Consider the following 22,850-nt stretch of genomic DNA (forward strand, 5'->3'; position numbering starts at 1 on the left):
TGAACATTGCCCAAGCTCCATTCTAATGCAGATACGAACTCAGTTCCATTGGAAATGTACAAATTCCAAATAGTATATGAATGACAACACTTTCAAAAATATGCAAAAGCTGACATAATTTAGGAGCAGGAAACTTGATGTATCCAAGAGCCAGTTTCATACTGCTAAGACCCTCTGGTGAGCAACAGGAACTACCCAAAGGGAGAAAAAAAAAAAGCAAAGCAAATTGCCAGTTGAAAAGATTATACAATTCCAGTGTAAGTCCATGCCTTCCTGCTTTTGTTAAATTCTGAGTCTTCTCCAGAAATACTACTAAATGCCTCATCTGTTTTGCTTCCTTGTATCAGTATAAAAGACCTTCGGCATATTAAGCAGGTGCCAGTCATAGAACAATATTTTTCAATTGTATTAGTCACAATTCAAGTGGCTTGCAAAGTCTCATAAAGAAGGGAATTATTGCTAAAGTTATAATGTTTAAAAATAGTCAATTTTCTACTTCTTAAAAGTAATTAATCTTGTTTTAAATGATTTCGATAACTATTAATGCTACAGTCTGTTTGCATGTAATACAAAACAGTCCATTCTTCCACACATTTTGTTATCAACTTAAAAAAGTAAAGTAGCACAAGATACACAATGAAATGCTTAAATCAAGATTACTTCTCTACTACTGAATTATCTTGTAAAAAGGCTGAAATTATTCATCTGCAAGTTACATTTACAACATGTTTTTAATGGAGACCCTGACGGCGCAGTGGGTTAAACCCTTGTGCTGGCAGGACTGCTGACTTGCAGGTTGGGTTGCTGACCTGAAGGTTGCCACTTTGAATCCAACCCGGGGAGAGCGAGGATGAGCTCCCTCAATCAGCTCCAGTGCTGACTGAGTACTGCTGGTGAAGAAAGCAGTGTACTCAGAGTGGCCTTGCTATTTTGAGGTCTGTTTGTTGCTGTGAAAAAAGGGTGAAGAAACAGGACTGTGTTCTTCTCTGAAGCAGATTTGTGGACTGAGAAAGGACTGTTTATGACTGTGGACTTCTGTAAGTGATCTGAGGGACCATTGTAAATATTACCTTTTTTTGATCTCTTGTAATCCGTAAAGTTCCTGTATTTTTGTTCTGCAAACCTGAGTGACATGTTATTGTTCTGCGGGTGACTCTGGATTGCGGCACACATAAGAGCTTCCATTTATCATTATCAATCTGTAATAAAGTGGGCAGGGCCTGCCGTGTATTATGTGATGGCACACAGCAGGCCCTGTCCAAGCCACAAAATAAAGTGGCAACATGGGGCGTTTTTGCCCTGTGTGAAGAGTTCCCTAATCAGCTAATTTATAAATTCAAGGTTGCAACATCTTGCAATGACAGACACATTCAAGGGCCAAGTTTATTCAGGCTTAGCATTAGCATGAGCCATGAAAGAACTCCTTGTGTTGTCGAAGGCTTTCATGGCCGGGATCACAGGGTTGTTGTATGTCTTTCGGGCTGTGTGGCCATGTTCCAGAAGCATTCTCTCCTGACGTTTCGCCCACATCTATGGCAGGCATCCTCAGAGGTTGTGAGGTATGGAGAAAACTAAGCAAAGAGGTTAATATATATCTGTGGAAAGTCTAGGGTGAGAGAGGTCAGTGTGAATGTGTAGTTAATCACTTAAATTAGCATTGAAAAGCTTATCTGCTGTCTTCTTCCTGCCTCTGGGGCATCCTTTGTTTAGAGTCGTTAACTGCCCTTGGTTGATTCATGTCTGGAAACCCTCTGTTTTCAGAGTATTGCTTTTTATTTACTGTTCTGATTTTTGAGTTTTGTAATACTGGTAGCCAGATTTTGTTCATTTTCATGGTTTCTTCCTTTCTGTTGAAGTTGTCCACATGCTTGTGGATTTCAATGGCTTCTCTGTGTAGTCTGACATGATAGTTGTTAGAATGGTCCAGCATTTTTGTGTTCTCAAATAGTATTCTGTGTCCAGGCTGGTTCATCAAATGCTCTGCTATGGCTGATTTCTCTGGTTGAATTAGTCTGCAGTGCCTTTCATGTTCTTTGACTCTTGTTTGGGCGCTGCGTTTGGTGGTCCCTATGTAGACTTGTCCACAGCTGCATGGTATCCGGTAGACTCCTGCAGAAGAGAGAGGATCCCTCTTGTCCTTCGCTGACCGTAGCATTTGTTGGATTTTCTTCGTGGGTCTGTAGATAGTTTGTAGGTTGTGCTTCTTCATCAGCTTCCCTATGCGGTCAGTAGTTCCCTTGATGTATGGTAAGAACACCTTTCCTCTGGGTGGATCTTTGTCTTGACTCTCCTGGCTTGTTCTTGGCCTTGCAGCTCTTCTGATGTCTGTGGTGGAGTATCCATTGGCCTGTAGAGCCCAGTTTAGGTGGTTGAGTTCACCTTGGAGGAGGTGAGGTTCGCAGATTCTTTGTGCACGGTCTGTCAGGGCTTTGATTGTGCTCCTTTTTTGACTTGGGTGATGGTTGGAGTTTTTATGAAGGTATCTATCTGTGTGTGTAGGTTTTCTGTAAACTGTGTGGCCCAATTGTTGATTGGGTTTGCGGATGACCAGAACATCTAGAAATGGCAGTTTTCCTTCCTTTTCTTTTTCCATGGTGAATTGGATGTTTGGGTGGATGCTGTTAAGATGGTCCAGGAACTTGCTGAGTTCTTCCTCTCCATGGCTCCAAATTGTGAAGGTGTCATCTACGTATCTGAACCAAACAGTTGGCTTTTTTGGTGCTGTTTCTAGGGCCTGTTTTTCAAAGTATTCCATATAGAAATTTGCTACTACTGGGCTGAGAGGGCTCCCCATGGCCACTCCATCCTTCTGTTCATAGAATCCAGTGTCCCACTGAAAGTAGCTAGTGGTGAGGCAATGGTGAAACAGGGCTGTGATGTCTTCTGGGAAGTTTTGTTTGATTAGTGTGAGGGTGTCAGCTACTGGGACTTTGGTAAAAAGGGACACCACATCAAAGCTGATCAGGATGTCCTTGGTGCTTAGATTGAGGTTGCTGATCTTTTCTATAAAGTGTGTAGAGTCCTTGATATAATGTGCAGTGAGCCCAATGTGGGTTTGTAGCTGTGTAGCCAGAAATTTTGCCAGGTTGTAAGTCGGCGATCCAATGGCACTTACAATGGGTCTGAGTGGGATGGAGTCCTTGTGGATTTTGGGGAGTCCGTAAAGCCTGGGTGGGAGGGCTTCTGATTTGCACAGCTGTTGGCGTATGTCAAAGTTAATGGAGGAGTTCTTGATTAGAGTGTTCGTTTTTCTGGTGATTTTGTTAGTGGGGTCTTGTTTCAGTTTCTTGTAAATTGTGGGATCTAGAAGTTGTCTGATTTTTTCTTTGTATTGTTTTGTTTCCATGATTACTGTGGCATTCCCCTTGTCAGCTGGAAGAATGATGATTTCAGGATCTGAGTTGAGATCTTTGATGGCCTGTCTTTCTTTTCTCGTTATGTTGCTGGGGGGGAGTTTTGCATTTCTCAGGATCCTTGCTGTTTCCATTCTTACTTCCTCTGCTTCTTCCTCAGGGAGCTGGTAAATTGCTGATTCAACATTGGCAATGATGTTTTCTACTGGGATCCTGGTGGTGGTGACTGCAAAATTTCCTCCTTTTTCTAGAATGGATACTTGGTCTTCAGTGAGTTGTCTGTCTGTCAGGTTGATGATGGTCCGTGATTTATCCAGTTCTGGCTTTGGCTGTTGCTTACGGCATTTGTCAAATTTTTGTTTTTGTCTCTTGGTGTGGAGAACCATGTCTTTCTCCATTTTCTTGTAGGTAAGGCTGTCTATTTTATCCCAGTCCTGGGTATTCATCTTTTGGCTGATGTTGATGTGGAGGTGCAGCAGTTCTTTGTCTGTGTTTGCGAGTTCTTTACGGATGGTGTGGATTCTCTCTCTCAAGAGGTTGCGTTCCAGGCGGTTGTAAATGCGATGAGCCTGTGGTGTTTTGAAGGTCCTTTTGGCTGCAAGAAATTGTGGGATGGTATCTGTGTCTCTGCAGCGTAGAAGGAAGGTCAGGGAGCACAGCAGATGTGCTTTCCTGGTCCTTAGTTTTTCCAATCTCCGTGTGTCTTGGAACAATTTCTCCCCGTAGAGATGTTCAATGTGTTGTCGAAGGCTTTCATGGCCGGGATCACAGGGTTGTTGTATGTCTTTCGGGCTGTGTGGCCATGTTCCAGAAGCATTCTCTCCTGACGTTTCGCCCACATCTATGGCAGGCATCCTCAGAGGTTGTGAGGTATGGAGAAAACTAAGCAAAGAGGTTAATATATATCTGTGGAAAGTCTAGGGTGAGAGAGGTCAGTGTGAATGTGTAGTTAATCACTTAAATTAGCATTGAAAAGCTTATCTGCTGTCTTCTTCCTGCCTCTGGGGCATCCTTTGTTTAGAGTCGTTAACTGCCCTTGGTTGATTCATGTCTGGAAACCCTCTGTTTTCAGAGTATTGCTTTTTATTTACTGTTCTGATTTTTGAGTTTTGTAATACTGGTAGCAACCTCAATCTAAGCACCAAGGACATCCTGATCAGCTTTGATGTGGTGTCCCTTTTTACCAAAGTCCCAGTAGCTGACACCCTCACACTAATCAAACAAAACTTCCCAGAAGACATCACAGCCCTGTTTCACCATTGCCTCACCACTAGCTACTTTCAGTGGGACACTGGATTCTATGAACAGAAGGATGGAGTGGCCATGGGGAGCCCTCTCAGCCCAGTAGTAGCAAATTTCTATATGGAATACTTTGAAAAACAGGCCCTAGAAACAGCACCAAAAAAGCCAACTGTTTGGTTCAGATACGTAGATGACACCTTCACAATTTGGAGCCATGGAGAGGAAGAACTCAGCAAGTTCCTGGACCATCTTAACAGCATCCACCCAAACATCCAATTCACCATGGAAAAAGAAAAGGAAGGAAAACTGCCATTTCTAGATGTTCTGGTCATCCGCAAACCCAATCAACAATTGGGCCACACAGTTTACAGAAAACCTACACACACAGATAGATACCTTCATAAAAACTCCAACCATCACCCAAGTCAAAAAAGGAGCACAATCAAAGCCCTGACAGACCGTGCACAAAGAATCTGCGAACCTCACCTCCTCCAAGGTGAACTCAACCACCTAAACTGGGCTCTACAGGCCAATGGATACTCCACCACAGACATCAGAAGAGCTGCAAGGCCAAGAACAAGCCAGGAGAGTCAAGACAAAGATCCACCCAGAGGAAAGGTGTTCTTACCATACATCAAGGGAACTACTGACCGCATAGGGAAGCTGATGAAGAAGCACAACCTACAAACTATCTACAGACCCACAAAGAAAATCCAACAAATGCTACGGTCAGCGAAGGACAAGAGGGATCCTCTCTCTTCTGCAGGAGTCTACCGGATACCATGCAGCTGTGGACAAGTCTACATAGGGACCACCAAACGCAGCGCCCAAACAAGAGTCAAAGAACATGAAAGGCACTGCAGACTAATTCAACCAGAGAAATCAGCCATAGCAGAGCATTTGATGAACCAGCCTGGACACAGAATACTATTTGAGAACACAAAAATGCTGGACCATTCTAACAACTATCATGTCAGACTACACAGAGAAGCCATTGAAATCCACAAGCATGTGGACAACTTCAACAGAAAGGAAGAAACCATGAAAATGAACAAAATCTGGCTACCAGTATTACAAAACTCAAAAATCAGAACAGTAAATAAAAAGCAATACTCTGAAAACAGAGGGTTTCCAGACATGAATCAACCAAGGGCAGTTAACGACTCTAAACAAAGGATGCCCCAGAGGCAGGAAGAAGACAGCAGATAAGCTTTTCAATGCTAATTTAAGTGATTAACTACACATTCACACTGACCTCTCTCACCCTAGACTTTCCACAGATATATATTAACCTCTTTGCTTAGTTTTCTCCATACCTCACAACCTCTGAGGATGCCTGCCATAGATGTGGGCGAAACGTCAGGAGAGAATGCTTCTGGAACATGGCCACACAGCCCGAAAGACATACAACAACCCAAAGAACTCCTTGCTCTCCAGTACAATAGAAGCCATTTTGAGAGGGCACATCTCCGCTGGCCGAATAATGTGGGACAAAAGCAGCAGTGGCAGAAATGAAGTGAAAATGCAGCTGATTGCATGTAGAAGCCAGTTAAAGGTTTGGTGCTTATATGCACTGGAAAGCTCGGTTCTGACTTGATTCCAGAATCTGAAGTGTCCACAACTTCATAGCCATAGAGGATTTGGATTTTTTTCAACTCTTCACCTCACACCACTGAGCATATGCAGATTGCCAGAACACCTGTCCCTTAATTGGTTTTGCCATGCAATGTGGCTTACACCTGTTATGTGCTGATGCAGATTATGGTGTCTACTCTGGAGTATCCTGCAATTTTGCTTATTCAGGTTAAAGGGCTTCAAAGCGCATTCATGCAGTGCACCATTCGAACACTGCATTTTAAAGATGTCTTCAATCTGTGTTAAGTGATCAGTATAGATGGGCCTTTAGTAGGAAGAATTAACTAAATATTGACCATTGTGTGTTTCTTTATTAAAGTAATGTTCTTCCTTTACAAACAGAATGTGTTTCTGCAGAAGCCAGTTCTGTGTTCAGTAGGGCTTAATCACATCTTTTTGTGCATTAGCCTGCAGCCTTACTTAGCTTACAAATTTAAGAAGTATTTAAGAATTTAAAAATGAGTTTTCTAAGGAAATTATTTTTTTTTCTTTTAAAATGTTACTAGAATTTCAAACATGATTGGAATCAAGCAAACACAGTTTATTAACACAATCATTTTCTTTCTAGGTTCAGACATTGTTCAATGGCTAATAAAGAATTTGTCAATAGAAGACCCAGGTAAATGCATTATTTTAATTTATTGAACACCTTTGTCTTTATGCTTTTGGGTAATGATTTATAATTGTTTTTCTTCATGATATTATTATTAAGAGGCACAACAATATAGAAAAACAAAATGAGAGCCATTCTCACAAACTACCAAATCATACAGGCTTTCTATGATCCCTGGCTGCTTAGCTACCCACCAAAGATGAAGATAAGAGACACTACATAAGTAGAGTAAGATACACTTTTATTATTGTAAAATAGACTGCAAGGAGAAATATTTTCATAGCAGAATGACTTCAAATAGGGGCGCAAAGTGATCTTCATTTGGGAGAAGAGGTTTGCTCCTCCTTATCAGCCTGTCAATGTGCAAATTTATCCTGGCTTGAAAGTGGGACAGGGTGGAATCTTTGTGTCTTGTCCTAACTAGTTCCAAATAAGTACATGGGAAGTCACAACGTATCATGGCAGCGTATCTAGGTCCAAGCATAGCTTCCATTTACAAAAACTCGCTTTCCAATGGGTTTGTCAGACTGAAAGCTGGAGAAGGCTGACATACCTTCAATGATAATGACTAATCTTCAGTTGTTTTATTCATATTACATATTGTGGTTTTTATGAACTTTGTGTTTATTTAGTAATTTATGAGTTTTATAACGATGTTATCTTGCACTGTTTTAGATGTATGTGTTTGTCTATCATCAAGGCATTGAATGTTTGCCCTTTTTTTGCTTGGAAGCTGCCTTGAGTCCTCCTGGGAAGATAGGGCAGCCTATAAATAAATTGTTGTTGTTGTTATTGTTGTGTAGAATTTCAGCGGGTGTTGCTGGATCCTATCTTCTACGCAATCATTAAAAGTATAGGAACACTCTTCAGTTTTCAATCTGGAATCCTGGTTAACTATAAGCAGATGGTTCAATTACCAGATCTTTCTGGGATCACTCAAGGTGTTCATGGAACAGTCCTAAACAAAAGTCTTTTCTTGCATGAATTAACTAAATAGCCATCCAACCAAATCAAAACTTGAGTTGGGTGTCATCTGCATAGAGATGTCACCAAACTCCAAAACTCTGGATGACCTCACCCAGCAGTTTCATGTAGATATTAAAAGGCATGGAGGGACAGAATAGAACCTTGTGGGACCCCACAGATCAATGGCCAGGGGTCCGATCAGGTGTTCCCCAGCTTCACCAACTGAGAGCGACCCTCCAGGAAGACTGGAGCCACTGAAAAGCAGTACCCCCAAGGCCCATCCCGGAGAGCCGTCCCAGAAGGATACCATGGTCGATGGTATCGAAAGCCACTGAGATGTCCAAGAGAACCAGCAGGGTCACACTCCCCCTGTCCATTTCTCTGTGGAGGTCATCCACCAAGGCGACCAAAGCCGTCTCGGTGCTGTATTACTTAAATTGGTAGAATCCAAAGAGGCCTTCTTCAAGGCTGGCCTCACTATGGCTTGTTTTAGGCAAGATGGAAATTTACCCTGCTCCAAAGAGGCATTATCCCTACAAACCAATCTACTAACCCACCACTGGCCTGTTTTAAAAGGCAGGATGGGCAAGGGTCAAGGGCACAGGTGGTCGCCCTCACTGCTCCAAGGATCTTGTCCATGTCATCAGGTTGCACAAGCTGAAACAAATCCCACAAGCTCGAACAGATAGATGCCTTGGTTACCTCCCCTGGTATTGCATCAAGGCCGGCATCCAAGTTGGAACGAATCTGAGCTACTTTGTCTGCAAAATGGTGAGCGAACTCGCTACACCGAGTTTCCGAGTTGTCAGGTGCCCCCCCCCCCCCAGCCTCAGGAGGGTGAAGGAGCTCCCTGACAACCTGAAACAACTCTGAAGATCTATTTGTTGCAGACGCGATGAGGGCAATCGAGAAAACCTTCCTGGCTGCCCACAATGCCATGGAGTAGGCCCTAATAGTGGCTCTAGACCGTACTTTGTCAGAGATATCACTAGATGTCCACCAGCGGCACTCTAGTCTCCTTCTTGCACATTTCATATCCGCCAGCTCCCTAGTAAACCAGGGGGCTGGGGCAACTCCACGCAGTGAGAGGGGACATTCGGGGGCGATCATGTCTATTGCCCTGGTCATCTTGCTATTATAGCGATCGACCAAGGCATCGACAGGATAGTCAGCTTCCATGACAGGCAGATCCCCAAGAGACCTCAGGAATCCATCAGGATCCATAAGCCTCCTGGGGTGGACCATCTTAATGGCCCCCCCCACCCCTGCGGAGGTTTGAGGTCACGGTGAGTCTTAAACTGATCAGATAATGGTCAGACCATGACAATGGAAGAATAATTTACTCTTCTACTCTGACCAAACCATTGCTCACAACAAAAACCAGGTTGAGTGTATGTCCAGCTTGATGAGTGGGACCGGATATTACTTGGGACAGTCCCATGGTCGTCATGGCGGCCATGGATTCTTGAGCTGCACCTGTCAAGGTGGTCTCAGCATGAATGTTGAAGTCACCCAGCACTATCAGGCCATAGGAACCCAACACTACGGTAGAGACCACCTCTGCTAGCTCAGACAGGGAGACTGCTATGTCGCGAGGTGGACGGTACACCAGCAGAATCCCCAAACTGTCCCAGGTACCCACCTTCAAGTGGAGACACTCAAACCTGTCAGATTGCAGAACGATGCATCTGACCAGGGTGATGGACTGCCGAAAGACCACCGCAACCCCACCTCCCCGCCCTCCAGGCCTGGCCTGCTGATGCACCCCAAAACCCGAAGGACAAAGCTGGGTAAGACTTACCCCACCCAGCTCATCCAACCAGGTCTCGGTGATGCATGCCAGATCTGCCCACTCATCCAGGATTGAGTTCTGGATGATTGATGATTTACCATTGATGGATCTGGCACTAAGCAGCAGGACCTTCAGCACAGAGGGCCTGCCAAGGAGGCTACCACACCTATCCTTCTCCAGGGTTGCAAGAATCCTGTTGTGCTTCTCCCTGGGAATCCATTGACCATGCCTCCCCCTCCCCCACACGACCTCGATGGAACCCCCCCCCCGGCCCCAGCCCCCACCCCAAAGGAATCTGGCTCTATGGGAGCATTGTTAAAAGGTCCTAGTCAGCTCCCTGAATTCAGAAGGTTGCAAGGATTTCTAACTTGACTTGTATCTGGAGAAAGAGACAGATGGAACCTATCAGAGGGGGAAGATCTCCCGGAGAAGCTAGGTAGACTAATAGAGGACAAGGATTGTGGGCGGGATACAGAGGAAGGTTGGGCAGAGGTATCTGAGTGAGAATTTACCCGGGGAAAGGACCTACACAAAGGATTAGGCACCCTGTTATCCCTGAGCCTAATGGAGGCTTGAGCATGTGAAGACAGGTCGGCCGGCCACATGACCTAGGAGGTGTCTACGGATAACGGTGGCTCTTCGGCTTAGAAAAGGAGATAAGCACCAAACCCCAGAGTTGGACACAACTAGACTTAATGTCAAGGGAAAACCTTTACCTTTACTGGTGTATCTGCACTTTGTAATTACACAAGTTTGATACCACTTTAATTATCATGTTTCTATTCTATGCAATCCTGGGATTTGTAGTTTTATGTAATATTAGAACTCTGCTAGAGAGCTCTAGTGTGACAGTTCAGGGGAAGTAGGTGACCATACCAAATTACAATTCCCAGGATTCTGTTGGATAGAGCAATGGCAGTTAAAATGTTAATCCATTCTACGATTTGTTTTAACTAATGGTTTGTATATGCCCTCTGAGATCCAGAAAAATATTTTGGAGCAGTAGAAGCAAACAAGACCAGAGGGAATTCTTCACAACAATAAAACAAACTAAAATGCCGCTACCCTGTAAAATTTGTAAAGAACTAAGAATGATCCTCAGACCCACAAAGCCTCATAAATTAAAATATTGGATAAGATCCAAAGGTTGCCTGCTGTTAACAGAAGGTGCTTCCATTAACGGAAGAAGTGTTCTGCTAATGGAAGGAATCCTACTGTGAGTAGAACAGTCTTTCTGGGATTGGAAGACTCTTTCCAAAATAAAGAGAGGTTCAAAAGGGGAATCTGTCTTCATATTACCTTTATCTCTGTATATGTAGACATTTTTAAATGGGACAAAAATAGAATAAGCAGTCTTCTAGAATGCCCTTCCTATGTCTATTCACATGAGCCTGACAACTTCTGTTTAGGCTGCTGTTGTCTGCTTTCATTTTCATTATTTCAGTTCTTATAAATGCTCCAATTGTTTTCCTTATTGCAAATCATTCTTTTGCTTGCAATAATCCACCTCAAACATCAGTAAGATTAATAGGCAAAAATAAAATATTTTAGTAAATGTTGACTAAAATAAAGAATAAATAATTTCATTACAGTGCTGATAACTGAACATGTGATACAGAAGAGACTGTAAAGACTTCATCACATGATTTTTTTAGAATCCCAGGGTGATTCCATGACAGCCCAGTGATGGATGGGCATGCTGCCCATCACATGACATCGCTGGACTTCAGACGGAGGCCCCACCCACAACCAGAGTGGAAACATTGCACAACACTTTCCTTGCAACACAGAAGGCTTCCCATGTTGTGCTGGCACCAATGGAGCCAGCACAGATCCGCGTGGGGGAAGCGTCACTGCAACAAAGCGGCATGTGGGGTGACAGTCACCCCTCATCCTTGCCATTTCACCACAGAGGCTGCCGAAACAGCACCGGGGGGGGGGGGGATTCCGCCATGAGATGAAGTCCAGAGAGAGAGAGAGAGAGAGAGAGAGAGAGAGAGAGAGAGGGGTAGAGACAGAGATGGCGGCCCCTTCCACATCTGTATAAAATCTCACATTATCTGCTTTGAACTGGAATATATAGCAGTGTGGACTCAGTGTGGATCCAGTTCAAAGCAGATATTGCGGGAGCTTTTGCCTTGATATTCTGGGTTATATGGCTGTGTGGAAGGGCCCAGTGAGAGAAGGAGGGAGATTATCCCCACACATCAGTGAGAGCAGTATTTTCTTTAAACTAACAATGCCTTGGGCATTATGGTACATTGTGATACCTTTCTCATTAGGCAGCTCTGAAACAAACAAGAAATGTTGGTGTACTGCATCAAAATACACCACCTTCTGACATGATAAGTTATCCTTGCCTTATCCTTCACCCTCCCTATTCAACTTGTACGCAGAACACATCATGCGACATGCGGGGCTTGAGGAATCCATGGCTGGAGTTAAAATTGCTGGAAGAAACTTTAACAACCTTAGGTATGCAGATGATACCACTCTGATGGCTGAAAGTGAGGATGAGCTGAGGAGCCTTATCACCAAAGTGAAAGAAGAAAGTGCAAACGCTGGGTTGCAGTTAAACGTCAAGAAAACCAAGATCATGGCAACTACACCTATTGATAACTGGCAAATGGAGGGAGAAAACGTTGAGGCAGTGACAGACTTTATATTCTAAGTGCGAAGTTCATTGCAGATGCAGACTGTAGCCAGGAAATCAGAAGACGTTTACTTCTTGGGAGGAGAGCAATGGCCAACCTTGACAAAATAGTGAAGAGCAGAGACATCACACTGGCAACGAAGGTCCGTGTAGTCAAAGCAATGGTATTACCCATAGTAACCTATGGATGTGAGAGCTGGACCATAAGGAAGGCTGAGCGAAGGAAGACAGACGCTTTTGAACTCTGGTGCTGGAGGAAAATCCTGAGAGTGCCTTGGACCGCAAGAAGATCCAACCAGTCCATCCTCCAGGAAATAATGCCGGGCTGCTCACTGGAGGGAAGGATATTAGAGGCAAAGCTGAAGTATTTTGGCCACATCATGAGGAGACAGGGAAGCTTGGAAAAGATCACGATGCTGGGGAAAATGGAAGGAAAAAGGAAGAGAGGCCGACCAAGGACAAGATGGATGGACGGTATCCTTGAAGTGACTGGCTTGACCTTGAAGGAACTAGGGGCAGTGACGGCCGACAGGGAGCTCTGGCGTGGACTGGTCCATGAGGTCACGAAGAGTCGGAGATGACTAAACGACTGAGCAGCAGCCTTGCCTTAAAAATGCACACACCTCCAAATGCCTCACGTTTGCAATAGCATAGCATTGGCAATTTTGATCCAGCACCCTTTTTGATAGCCACCAATGAATAATATTACGAACTGCATTAAACTTTCAGTTGTGATGTTTCTTTTTCTCTACCCATTCCTAGTTTTTCTGTTACATTTCCCCATACTTCTCTTGATAAATGTCTTTTTGAAATCTGCTTGGTAGATTGCTTCAGCGGAAAACCCATTCCAGAATAATACTAATAAGCTGCTACATCACCAATGCCTCTCATCAAAGTTTTGCTCTAATTTGATTGTGGCCAATGCCATCAAAGTAATGTTTTAATGCAAACAAAGCTGAACTGGGCTCAATAAATTGGGTTCAAGTGGAGGTGGCCCATTTTTTTTGGTTTACAGTTTTGGTTTTCTAATCTACATTTTTGAAGTATGAATGTTATTGTGAGGTTGTTACTATGTATTTTCAAGTCACTTCTGACTTATGGCAACACTAAGGTAAACCTATCACAGGATGTCCTTGGCAAAATTTGCCTTTGCCTCCTTTGAAGCCAGGAGCTGGGTGGGGGAGAGGGATGCTAACTAGACCCGTATAGGTCCTTTTTAACTTGTAGAATTGTGCAATACAATAATTCTAATTCAGCCAGCACCTTAAACACTCTGACTGACACTACCTCAGCCCTGTTGTTTGGTTGCAAAGTGCCTTTTTATGTTTAATCTTTTAACTGTTTACTAATATTAGATCTGTTAGTAAACATGTACCAAATGTTTGATTTATACATTTAAATGTCTAATGTTGTTATTTTTTAGTTGCTCTATAAGTACACCTGATGTTGTTTATTTTATGATTTATGATTCGATCTGTTATGTTTTCACATGTATGTTTGGCATTTAATTTTGCCATTATGTTGTAAACTGCTTTGAGTCCCTCCAGGGGTGTATATAAATGCAGTAAATAAATAAATAAACAATAGCAATAGAGCAGCAAAGAGTCTTTTTAAAATATTAAGAGGACATGAATATATACTGCATCAAAGCTTGCTGTGTTTCAAGCCACAGAACTGAGATATCTGTTCTTCACACTACTGAAAGTCTGTGATATGGTGTTAATGTGTTAGCAGCTACAAATAACTCTTATTATTCATATAGATTGCACTGCATTTATAAAACTTAAACTACAGTAGTGCTTCTTTTCTTTTCAGATTGGAAGCATTAGAACTCAATGTTTTTGTTTAAATTATTTAAGGACAGACGCCATTCTAGGATCTGAAATTTTAAGATGTCTCCCATAGTGTCCTGTTTGCAATAGCATCATCCCTTTCCCCTAAACTGGCAATTGCCAAATTAAATCCTCATTAATGAAGTCCCAGAAGTACACCATTTGCTGTAGTAATGATACTGAAGTCATTTTCCTATCATCATGCAAAGAATTAATAGCGAAACAGGTCTTTAATGGGGTGAATTGAGGCCAAGTTGTTCAGCACAAGTTAGCATTAGTTTCCACATGGAATTGTATACAAGAGCTGGAATTTTGGGGTTTGTTCCATAACTAGGATTAACTTGAATGTGTACACAGAGATTCAAGTTCTGCCTTATGTTATTAATTCCAATAGGACGTGTTGTCCTTTTCCATTTCCACAATAAACGGTTGTAGACTGCAGTTTGAAAGGACAAGATGGCTGATTTTCAACAATTCATAATTTGGTGTTTGTTTTGAAGCCAGCTATAATCAGACTTTATGAGCTTTTTCCAAGAGTTAAAAGGGTTAGATGTTTTAAGTCAATTCTGGTATCAGTATACTAAGGCTTTCCAAGGATAAACAACATTATTGGCAATTTTCCTTGGTGCCTTTTATCGTATGCTATTTTGGCCACATCTGTGTTGGCACAATCATTCTTTTCCACCATTGTCACAACCATCCTATGATTATTATTACATAAGGACAAGAGCAGAGAAAGAGCCCTATCTTTTGCTCATGTCCTTGTTTATTTTGCCTTAGAGCTGAAATTTTGTAAAGCTGTAAATGACACTGGGAGCTTACATTGAGTTTGGAAAAGTTACATTGGGGCTTCCTGAATCCTCTAACCACTATACAGTTAGTGTATAGCAACAGCATTTAGAAATACCATTTGGGAATCAAAAAGAAACTGAGGTAATGTATGAAAGGAGAGATAAAGTTATCAAGGGGATGCAAAAAACAGCAAATACACATACTCGCCAACTGTCTTGATTTGGAAAAGGGTCCTAGTTAACCTGGTTAAACTCTCTTCTCCAGTACCACATTCCAAATGATTTGATTTTCTTTTTGGTTGTACTTGAGTAAAAATAGGGAGGAAATGTAAGAATAAGGTCAGGGATGTTCAGGAGGGAAGAAGGCCAGTGTGCTCATCCCTATCTTTTTTCTTTCTTTCTGTACTGTGATAATCCCTTTTAGATGAGAATTACTGATTTCTTTCCTCTCTAGTGGCATCATTTTTAGAAGGTGTTAAAACATGAAAGATGGCATTATATTCTTGCATATGGTTTGGCACATGTGTATGTATAAACTTATACATAAATCTCTCTCGGTGCCTCACCAAACTACAGTTGTCAGGATTCTATAGTATTGAACCATGGCAGTTGGTGTCAAACTGCATTAGTTCTATAATGTATTTCCCTAAGAAATCTGCTAGATAATACATTAGCACAGATTTAGAAGATGTAATGTTCTCACTCAAATAGTGAGAGGTGTATATGTGTCATAGCAGATGCCCATCTTGCATAGTGTGCTTGTTTTGTGATTTGCTAATGGAGGATAGACATGTCTTAATTTGCAAGTGTGACTGCTGAATAATTATTTCCAAAGAAAATCTATTATGTGGGGGTTATTTTTTCTTTAAAAGTTAGCAGTTCTCTTAACTTCTAATTAGCAAGTTCTCAAGTTCATACCACCAGTAAAAGATGCAGCAATTGTTTATTTGCTGTGCACAAGGTACACTGTCTCCTACATTTGCATTAGAGTGACCGCCTCCCATTGTTTTACATATATGCTATTTTACACATCTAGAACTTAAGGAGGTAAAAAATAGTTTACTTGTATGTGACACATAAGGGCACCCAATCAGAGAATGTTCAACTGTTACTAGATTTTTCACATTTGAGGACTTTTTTGTGAAAATATATTTCTGTAAAACCACTTGGAACTAAAAATGATGGTCTTTTGTTGTTGCTGTAAAAACATGTTTGTGATTCAAACCCCAATACAGTGGAGCCTCTATTTAAAAGTGTTCTGTTGCTTGGCCCAGGTTTCACTTTGACATACAAGCAGCATTTTGAGTTAAGGGCTAGTGCCAGAGGGAGTGCTAGTGTGAGAGGGAGTGCTAGCATGAGCGGGAGTGCAAGCGCAAGAGGACAGGGTTTTAAGGGCTTCAAGGGAGCAGCATCTGTGCCTCATGCTCTTGTCCACTTTGAGAACTTTGGCTTGGTTGATTTTGTGTGGTTTTTATTCCTGGTATGTTTGGCTTTATGAAGAGAGAGAAGGAAAGGGAGCAAGAGAGGGGGTGTGCTGGAATGAGTAGAGTATGAAAAAATGATGCTTCTGTCTCTTCACTTTGTGTTTTGTGCTTCCTTGCCACAACTTTGTGCTTCTACTATTGATCTTTCTTTTTAATTGTTCCATGTGAATGTGCAGGTTTTGCCTTGCTGTTACATTGGCCAACACACATTTTGTTGCCTCAAATGTGCTTCCTTGCCACAACTTTGTGCTTCTACCATTTAAAAGTGGATCTTTCTTTTTATTGTTCCATGTAAATGTGCATTTATACATCATTTGTTATTTTAAAAATACATTTTCTTATTAAAAAACACATAACAAAAATGGGGAGGGGGGTGGGTTTGGGGCCCCAGAATTGATTAATAGCATTTTTTTTTTCCAGGGATCTATTCCAGTTGTGTTTTACAGTAAACACATTCCACTGATCTGATGCTCCACACACTCTATTAAAATGAGGAACACACCCTTCAGTAAAGAAAATGTTTACAAAAAGTCTGGACTAAAGTTTTATAACACATCTCCTAAGCCAGTTATTCTGGCTTTTAATGAAGTTTCTACACATAGTTTCTAGGATGTCAGTGTTTCCAGCAGTGATTTCACCCATCTAGATTTGGATTATATGAGTCCCCACTGCCATATACTGCTCATCACCTGCCCCTAAGATAGGTATATAAGTTCTCATCTACCCTTAAAATGGATTAATCCAAAACCCTAGCTCCTGGAAAGATATTGGCATACTGCACATTTAACATAAACCAAGTTGAAGCATGTATAATCAATTACAGACTTCATTGTAAGAACAATAGTTCTGGGATCTGCCTCACCTTGATTGAATCTGACACTAATTGCACTTTTTTGGCCCAGTTCTTTTTTAGAGCCAACCCAGGATTTTATCATAGTATATTTACTGTATCTTGACCTATGACTTGTTTTATTGTTGATTGATTGTTTTATTGTTATGTTTTTATATTGTTTGTGACCTGGGCTTGGCCCCATGTAAGCCGCCCTGACTCCCTTCGGGGAGATAAAAAGAAAATAATAATAATAATAATAATAATAATAATAATAATTATTATTATTATTATTGTGGCAGAATGATATAACTATAGCTAAAATTTGATTTTATTGTAGGAACAGGTAGAAAATGGTCTAGCAATGATTGATTGTTCTCAAACTCAACTTTGCTGAGAAATGTGAAAATCTATTGAGAAATGTTAATATCTAAATACAGTAGAGTTCCGGTTAACCAACTTAAACGGGTGGGCCAAAAGTGGGATAACCAGATCTGTCAGATAACCAGATCTGTGGGCAAGCGCCCCAGCTTAGGGAAGCATGGGGCGTGTTGCTGCTTAGCAACATGCTCCGTGCTTCTCCAAAGGCCCCGGCCCTTACCTTCCATGGCTGCCGCTGCATCTGCCTCCCCCTCCACTGCCACCTCCTCCTTCACATCCTTTTGGGGCAGCCCGATGAGGGAAAGTCCTCCTCTCTCTCACTAGCTCCCTCCGGCTCAGCAGTGCTCCCTTCCTCAGGCTGCTCCTCAAAGGTGAGCAAGCGAGGTGCGGGGAGAATATGACACTCCGCCAAGCCCCTGGCGGCGCGTCGGATAATACGGATAACCAGAACTCTACTGTATTTTGCTTTTTTAATCTACACATTTTAAAAAACCCATCTACAAGAAGATGGAAACTCATATTTGGAGATGAGGATTCCACCACTTAAAAAGAAGGTTGGGGAAGGAATTTTGGTTGTTGCGTGGACAAAAAAGACCTCCAATTTCCACAAGTGACCAAGAAAGTGAATTGTAATAGTCTTAGTTGTAGTTTTGCATTTCTTTGCAAAAATTGTAACCAGAACCTTTTTGTGTTTACAAATATTGCTATTTTTTCTGTCAAAAACTGATAGTTGTTGGAGACATGGTGACATTGTTTACAATTCTTGGTATGGCAATATTCTAAATGGTTTGCTCTGTGAGTCTCATTCTGTGTGAATTCTGCAGTAAAGATGATGTTGGTGGAATAAGATGCCCAACTATCTAGATGAGCATTTATGTCTAGAGTCCTCCTGCCTACTACCCTTGCCATATAGAATATGGAGAAATTCTTTTCAGAATCCAAAGAGAAACAAAATCTTCACCAATTCCATCCCTATCACTTTTCACAAATAGAAATCAATTCAACTTGTTTCTTCATTGTTAAATACTGCTTCAAAGACTCAGCAAGTAAAATTGGACTCTTGGGTGCTGCATCCTTGAAAATGATATTCAGCTCTCTGTATTCTGTATCAGTTAGGCTTTGACTGACCTGGAGTGATCTTGTTTTGACCTGATCACTCTAGAGGTCTCTTTTGCCATCTGCTACCTCTTCTTGGGTCTATTTATGAAAGAATGTAGTCACAGGAGAAGAACTGAATTGGGATTTACAGAGCTGAGAATGCAGAAGGGGTTTGTACAGAATGTTTGAAACTGAGTCTTGTCTGTGTGCGGAGCTACCACTAAAATAGATATTTATCTTAGTTGTTAGATAATGCATTGGTTTTATTATTGGTTTTGTTTTCTACAACTGTGTCTATTTTTATTTAAAAATTGGTAAAAAGAACTGGCTTTTCCACACCGAAGCAGCTGATCGACAGTCACAACCATTTATGGAGTATAGCTGCCACCTTCACTCCAAATTACCAAATGCAGCTCTTGATAGTTAAAATGCAAAGATGGGTGATCGGAGCCCTGATTGGGATTCTGTTACAGAAGTGTAGCCCAGTCTTTTTGTCAAGGTGATATTTCATTTGTGAATGGAAGATGTTGGTCAGGTTGCAATAGGCCAACTGACATTGAATTTAGATTTAGGGAAGCCTGTGAAATTTATGGGATCACCATATGTTGGAAGGCAACTTGAGAATACACACACATACACAGGTAAGAAATAAACTTAGAGGCTTAATATGACTAAGCACCCTTGCCTGCTTGCTCTCCTGCTGTTCACCACCTTTGCCTGCTTGCTCAGGAGAAGGAGCCTGTCCTGCTGCCCCTCCCCCATGAACTGGTAGAAGGGGAAGAGAGTGGAGGAGGAGGCTTTAAAATATCTGCTGGCTGGACACTCACCACCCTTGCCTGCTTGCTCTCCTGCTGCTCGGACCAAGAGGAGCCTGCCCTGATTAGCCCGGAGGGTGGCTGCCTTTTGGCCTAGGTTCCTTGCTATCAGTCACACTTTGCCTTGGCTTTATGCCATTTTTACCATATGAGTCCTATTCCGGCCATACTGCCATCTTGCCTGTTTTATATATTTTATATATTACACCCTTTTGTTGTAGAACTACTCAAGGGAGCGATCTGCAATTGCTCTTACTAGGTATTATATTGTTTTAAAATGTTGGAATTTTAAACATGTTTGTTAATTGCTGTTATATTGGTTTTTTGTATTTTGTATTCTGTATATGTATTGATTGTTTTTATGATGTATAAACCGCTCTGAGTTCTTATCGGAGATAGAGTGGTATATAAATAAAGTTTTTGTTGTTGTTGTTGTTGTTTATGCTGAGAGCTGAGGAAATGGTGAGAAATTCTTGAGGGCTCAGGTCTCTTTTAGCAAAGAAGTGAATAATATCTCCTGTGTTGCTTCAGTGTGTTGTTAAAACCTCCTCCAGTTTACCAATAATCTCTCCGATATGCTAGGCAATCTAATGTATTCCAGAGAAAAGAGGGCATTTTGACAGCACAGGGCAAAATATCCCATTTTGCTTGACCAAAATCTGTTATATGAATCACTGCTCCACTAACACAGCAAAGGTAAATGAGCTCATTTGCTTGGGTTGCTGGAAGAGCATATTCATGAAAAGTCTGCTCCAAATTGTCCCTTACAAGCTGAAAGCTTCTATTCACAAAATGCAGATCAAAGGAATATTTCTGATATTTAGCTTTCGACTGCTACGAAGCAAAAAGCTATATTTATATTTTGGAAGTGAAGGCTATATTTATATTTCTGAAAGTCATTATTTCGAATATGCCCCATTATACTCAGAGTATCTTTCAGGAATAGCTATTGTGAGATGCCATTCAAGTATTTATTAGTTGAATTTCCATATGAAAAGAACAGGCCCTATCTCCAGTTCCAGGTGGTCCTCTTGTAATTTTTGGTTAACAAATTATATCTAAAAATGGCCTTCCAGCAAGATAGAAATTCCCCTTGCTGAATCAATAATGTACATGTTATTCACTCAAGATAATTGGAAGATGTCAGTCCTTTAATCATTTTATTCATTTTGGGTTGCAGTTTTATATTATAAAGCTTTTAAGGTGCATACATGCATGAAATCAACAAACATTGAATATGTTGCTGATAATAAATAAATAAATGCAGGACAGGTTGGCTGAAAAGGGATTCATAAGGGCTGGTAGCAGAAGTAAGTTCACCTTTCCTGGTTTTTGTCTGATCAGATGGCTCTTGGGGCCCTTTCCTGGGAAATCGCATTGCGCTGGTCCTTGATGATGAAAAAAATGGTTCACTTACATGAAGTTGAGAAACAATAGTTAAACATCCACCATGCCCCCCCCCCCCCCCCCCCCGGTTCTTTAATGTAGGTGAAGAAGTAACCCTGGAAGAAATATCAAAAGAGCATGAAGCTAGGAAAGGCATACTCTCCAACATTTCACAGATGAAAAGCAAGACCTATGTGTCCTAGCAACCCAGAGTGTGGTCAAGATGACAAAGGTTATTAATGGATGGGAACTCATTAACTTATAGAAGCTGCAACACTCTGCTTCTGTTTGAGCATATTGTGAAGAGCTAGAGTCTCCTCTTCTCCTTCTGAACTAATTAGATAGACGCTATCTTTGAAATCAAATTGTAGCAACTAAAGTATGAGGATAAGGTAGAGGGAGCTGTAGAAAGAGAAGGACACCAGAATGTTTTAAAAGCAGCTGAAAAACTAGGAAGTCAGTGAATTGATCAGGACTTTCCCTGTCAGATTGGCAGCACTGGGAAGTACAGAAAGGTGAGTTTCTTTAACTTTAGTGTAGGCATATAAATCTTTACAAGAACATATCCTTTTATCAGTTTTCTCCTAGAAGGCTGTAGGCTGACAGCCTCAGGGGATCTTTTTCTCTCCACACAGTACATTAAAGATTACATTGTAGATATTTCCTCCATTGATTTTTTCCCCCATGTCATGAGTGACTTGAGAACTACAAGTCACTTCTGGTGTGAGAGAATTGACCGTCTGCAAAAACATTGCCCAGGGGACTCCCAGATGTTTTGATGTTTTTATCATCCTTGCGGGAGGCTTCTCTCATGTCCCCGCATGGAGATGGAGCTGCTAGAGGGAGCTCATCTGTGCTCTCTCAAGGTGGGATTTGAACCAGCAACTTTCAGGTCAGCAACCCAACCTTCAAGTCATCAGTCCTGCTGGCACAAGTAGTGAAAGTTATGGCACCTAAGTCATATCAGAGCAGATTTGGAAGAACAGGGAGGTTAACAACGGCATGTTTCCTAGTCTTTACCATGGGTAAAGACTTTCATTGGGCTATTGTAGTGCATTTTCAGTTATAAGCAAAGCTTTATGAACTCTGGTACTAAGCAGCAAGGAGGCATTTTAAAAATCAAGATTTTACTTCCAAAGATTTTACTACACCAAAGGAGGACAACATGTCCCCTCGGCATTAAAAATCTTTAATGCCAAAATTGCCTCAAAACTTCTTTTTGATGCAGCTATCTGGTGGGGAAAAACATATGTAAACTTAGACAGAGTCCAAGCAAGGTTTATAAGAGACCTGCTAAATGTGCCGTACTGCATTCCTAAAGCGGTCTTGTTTCTAGAAACAGGCGAATGTCCACTAAGCACAAGGGCCTGGATTCTGAAACTGAATCTCTGGTAGAAAACAATTGTATTCAAATTGGGAATGGGCCTATCACATTTTATCCCATCTGAAACCACTCAACCCATTTGAGCAAGGAGGGCCGATTGGAAAGCAACCGCAATTGGTCTATCAGCATCCCTTTTGCTGCACCTTGGTTTCAAAATGGCACAGAAATTACTGAAGCAACGGATGAGGGACATTGCCCTGGGAGAGCTCAGAGCTCACTCAAATTCACCATGTTCCCCCAGGGCCCTGAACTTACTATACACTGAGCCATTTAAGTCATGTAATTATCTTAACAATCTCACAGTATCTAACTACCATAGATTCTTCACAAAAGCGAGACTACATGTACTTCCATCAGAGCTGCTAAATGGCAGACTATCTGGTATCCCCTACTCCCAAAGATTATGCCTGTGCAGTGGAAACGAAATAGAATCATTAGAACACATCCTGTTGCAGTGCCGCTATTACTCAGCCCAATGAGGTCAACTCATAAACCTAATCCTGACCCAATTGTCTGACTATGCCCCGCAAGGGAAGGTCAGATATCTTATGGAGGATAAACACCACGAGGTGACCCTCACAGTGGCAAAGTTCCTT

The 22,850-nt window shown here is 41.7% G+C and overlaps 2 protein-coding genes across 9 annotated transcripts in view; one reads left to right on the forward strand and one right to left on the reverse strand.

Annotated features, from left to right (window-relative positions):
• The window catches only part of rgs7 (regulator of G protein signaling 7), a 204,919-nt gene that overhangs the window by 131,222 nt on the left and 50,847 nt on the right, over positions 1-22,850 (forward strand). For all 8 annotated transcript variants that reach the window (XM_062975075.1, XM_062975078.1, XM_062975079.1 and 5 more), the window contains one exon: positions 6,799-6,849. In XM_062975075.1, the coding sequence (XP_062831145.1) occupies positions 6,799-6,849 (51 nt within the window). The remainder of the gene's footprint in view (positions 1-6,798; positions 6,850-22,850) is intronic.
• On the reverse strand, positions 1,420-4,477 carry LOC134297461 (uncharacterized). The gene has a single exon (XM_062975070.1). It carries the CDS (start codon positions 4,205-4,207, stop codon positions 1,667-1,669), a length of 2,541 nt encoding a protein of 846 aa, XP_062831140.1. The 5' UTR covers positions 4,208-4,477; the 3' UTR covers positions 1,420-1,666.

Source organism: Anolis carolinensis, chromosome 1 (assembly GCF_035594765.1).
Source record: "Anolis carolinensis isolate JA03-04 chromosome 1, rAnoCar3.1.pri, whole genome shotgun sequence".
NCBI classification, from domain to species: domain Eukaryota; kingdom Metazoa; phylum Chordata; class Lepidosauria; order Squamata; family Dactyloidae; genus Anolis; species Anolis carolinensis.

Coding starts and splice junctions, on each gene's coding strand:
- LOC134297461 (XM_062975070.1), bottom strand. CDS start 4,207: ATGCCTGCCATAGATGTGGGCGAAACGTCAGGAGAGAATGCTTCTGGA.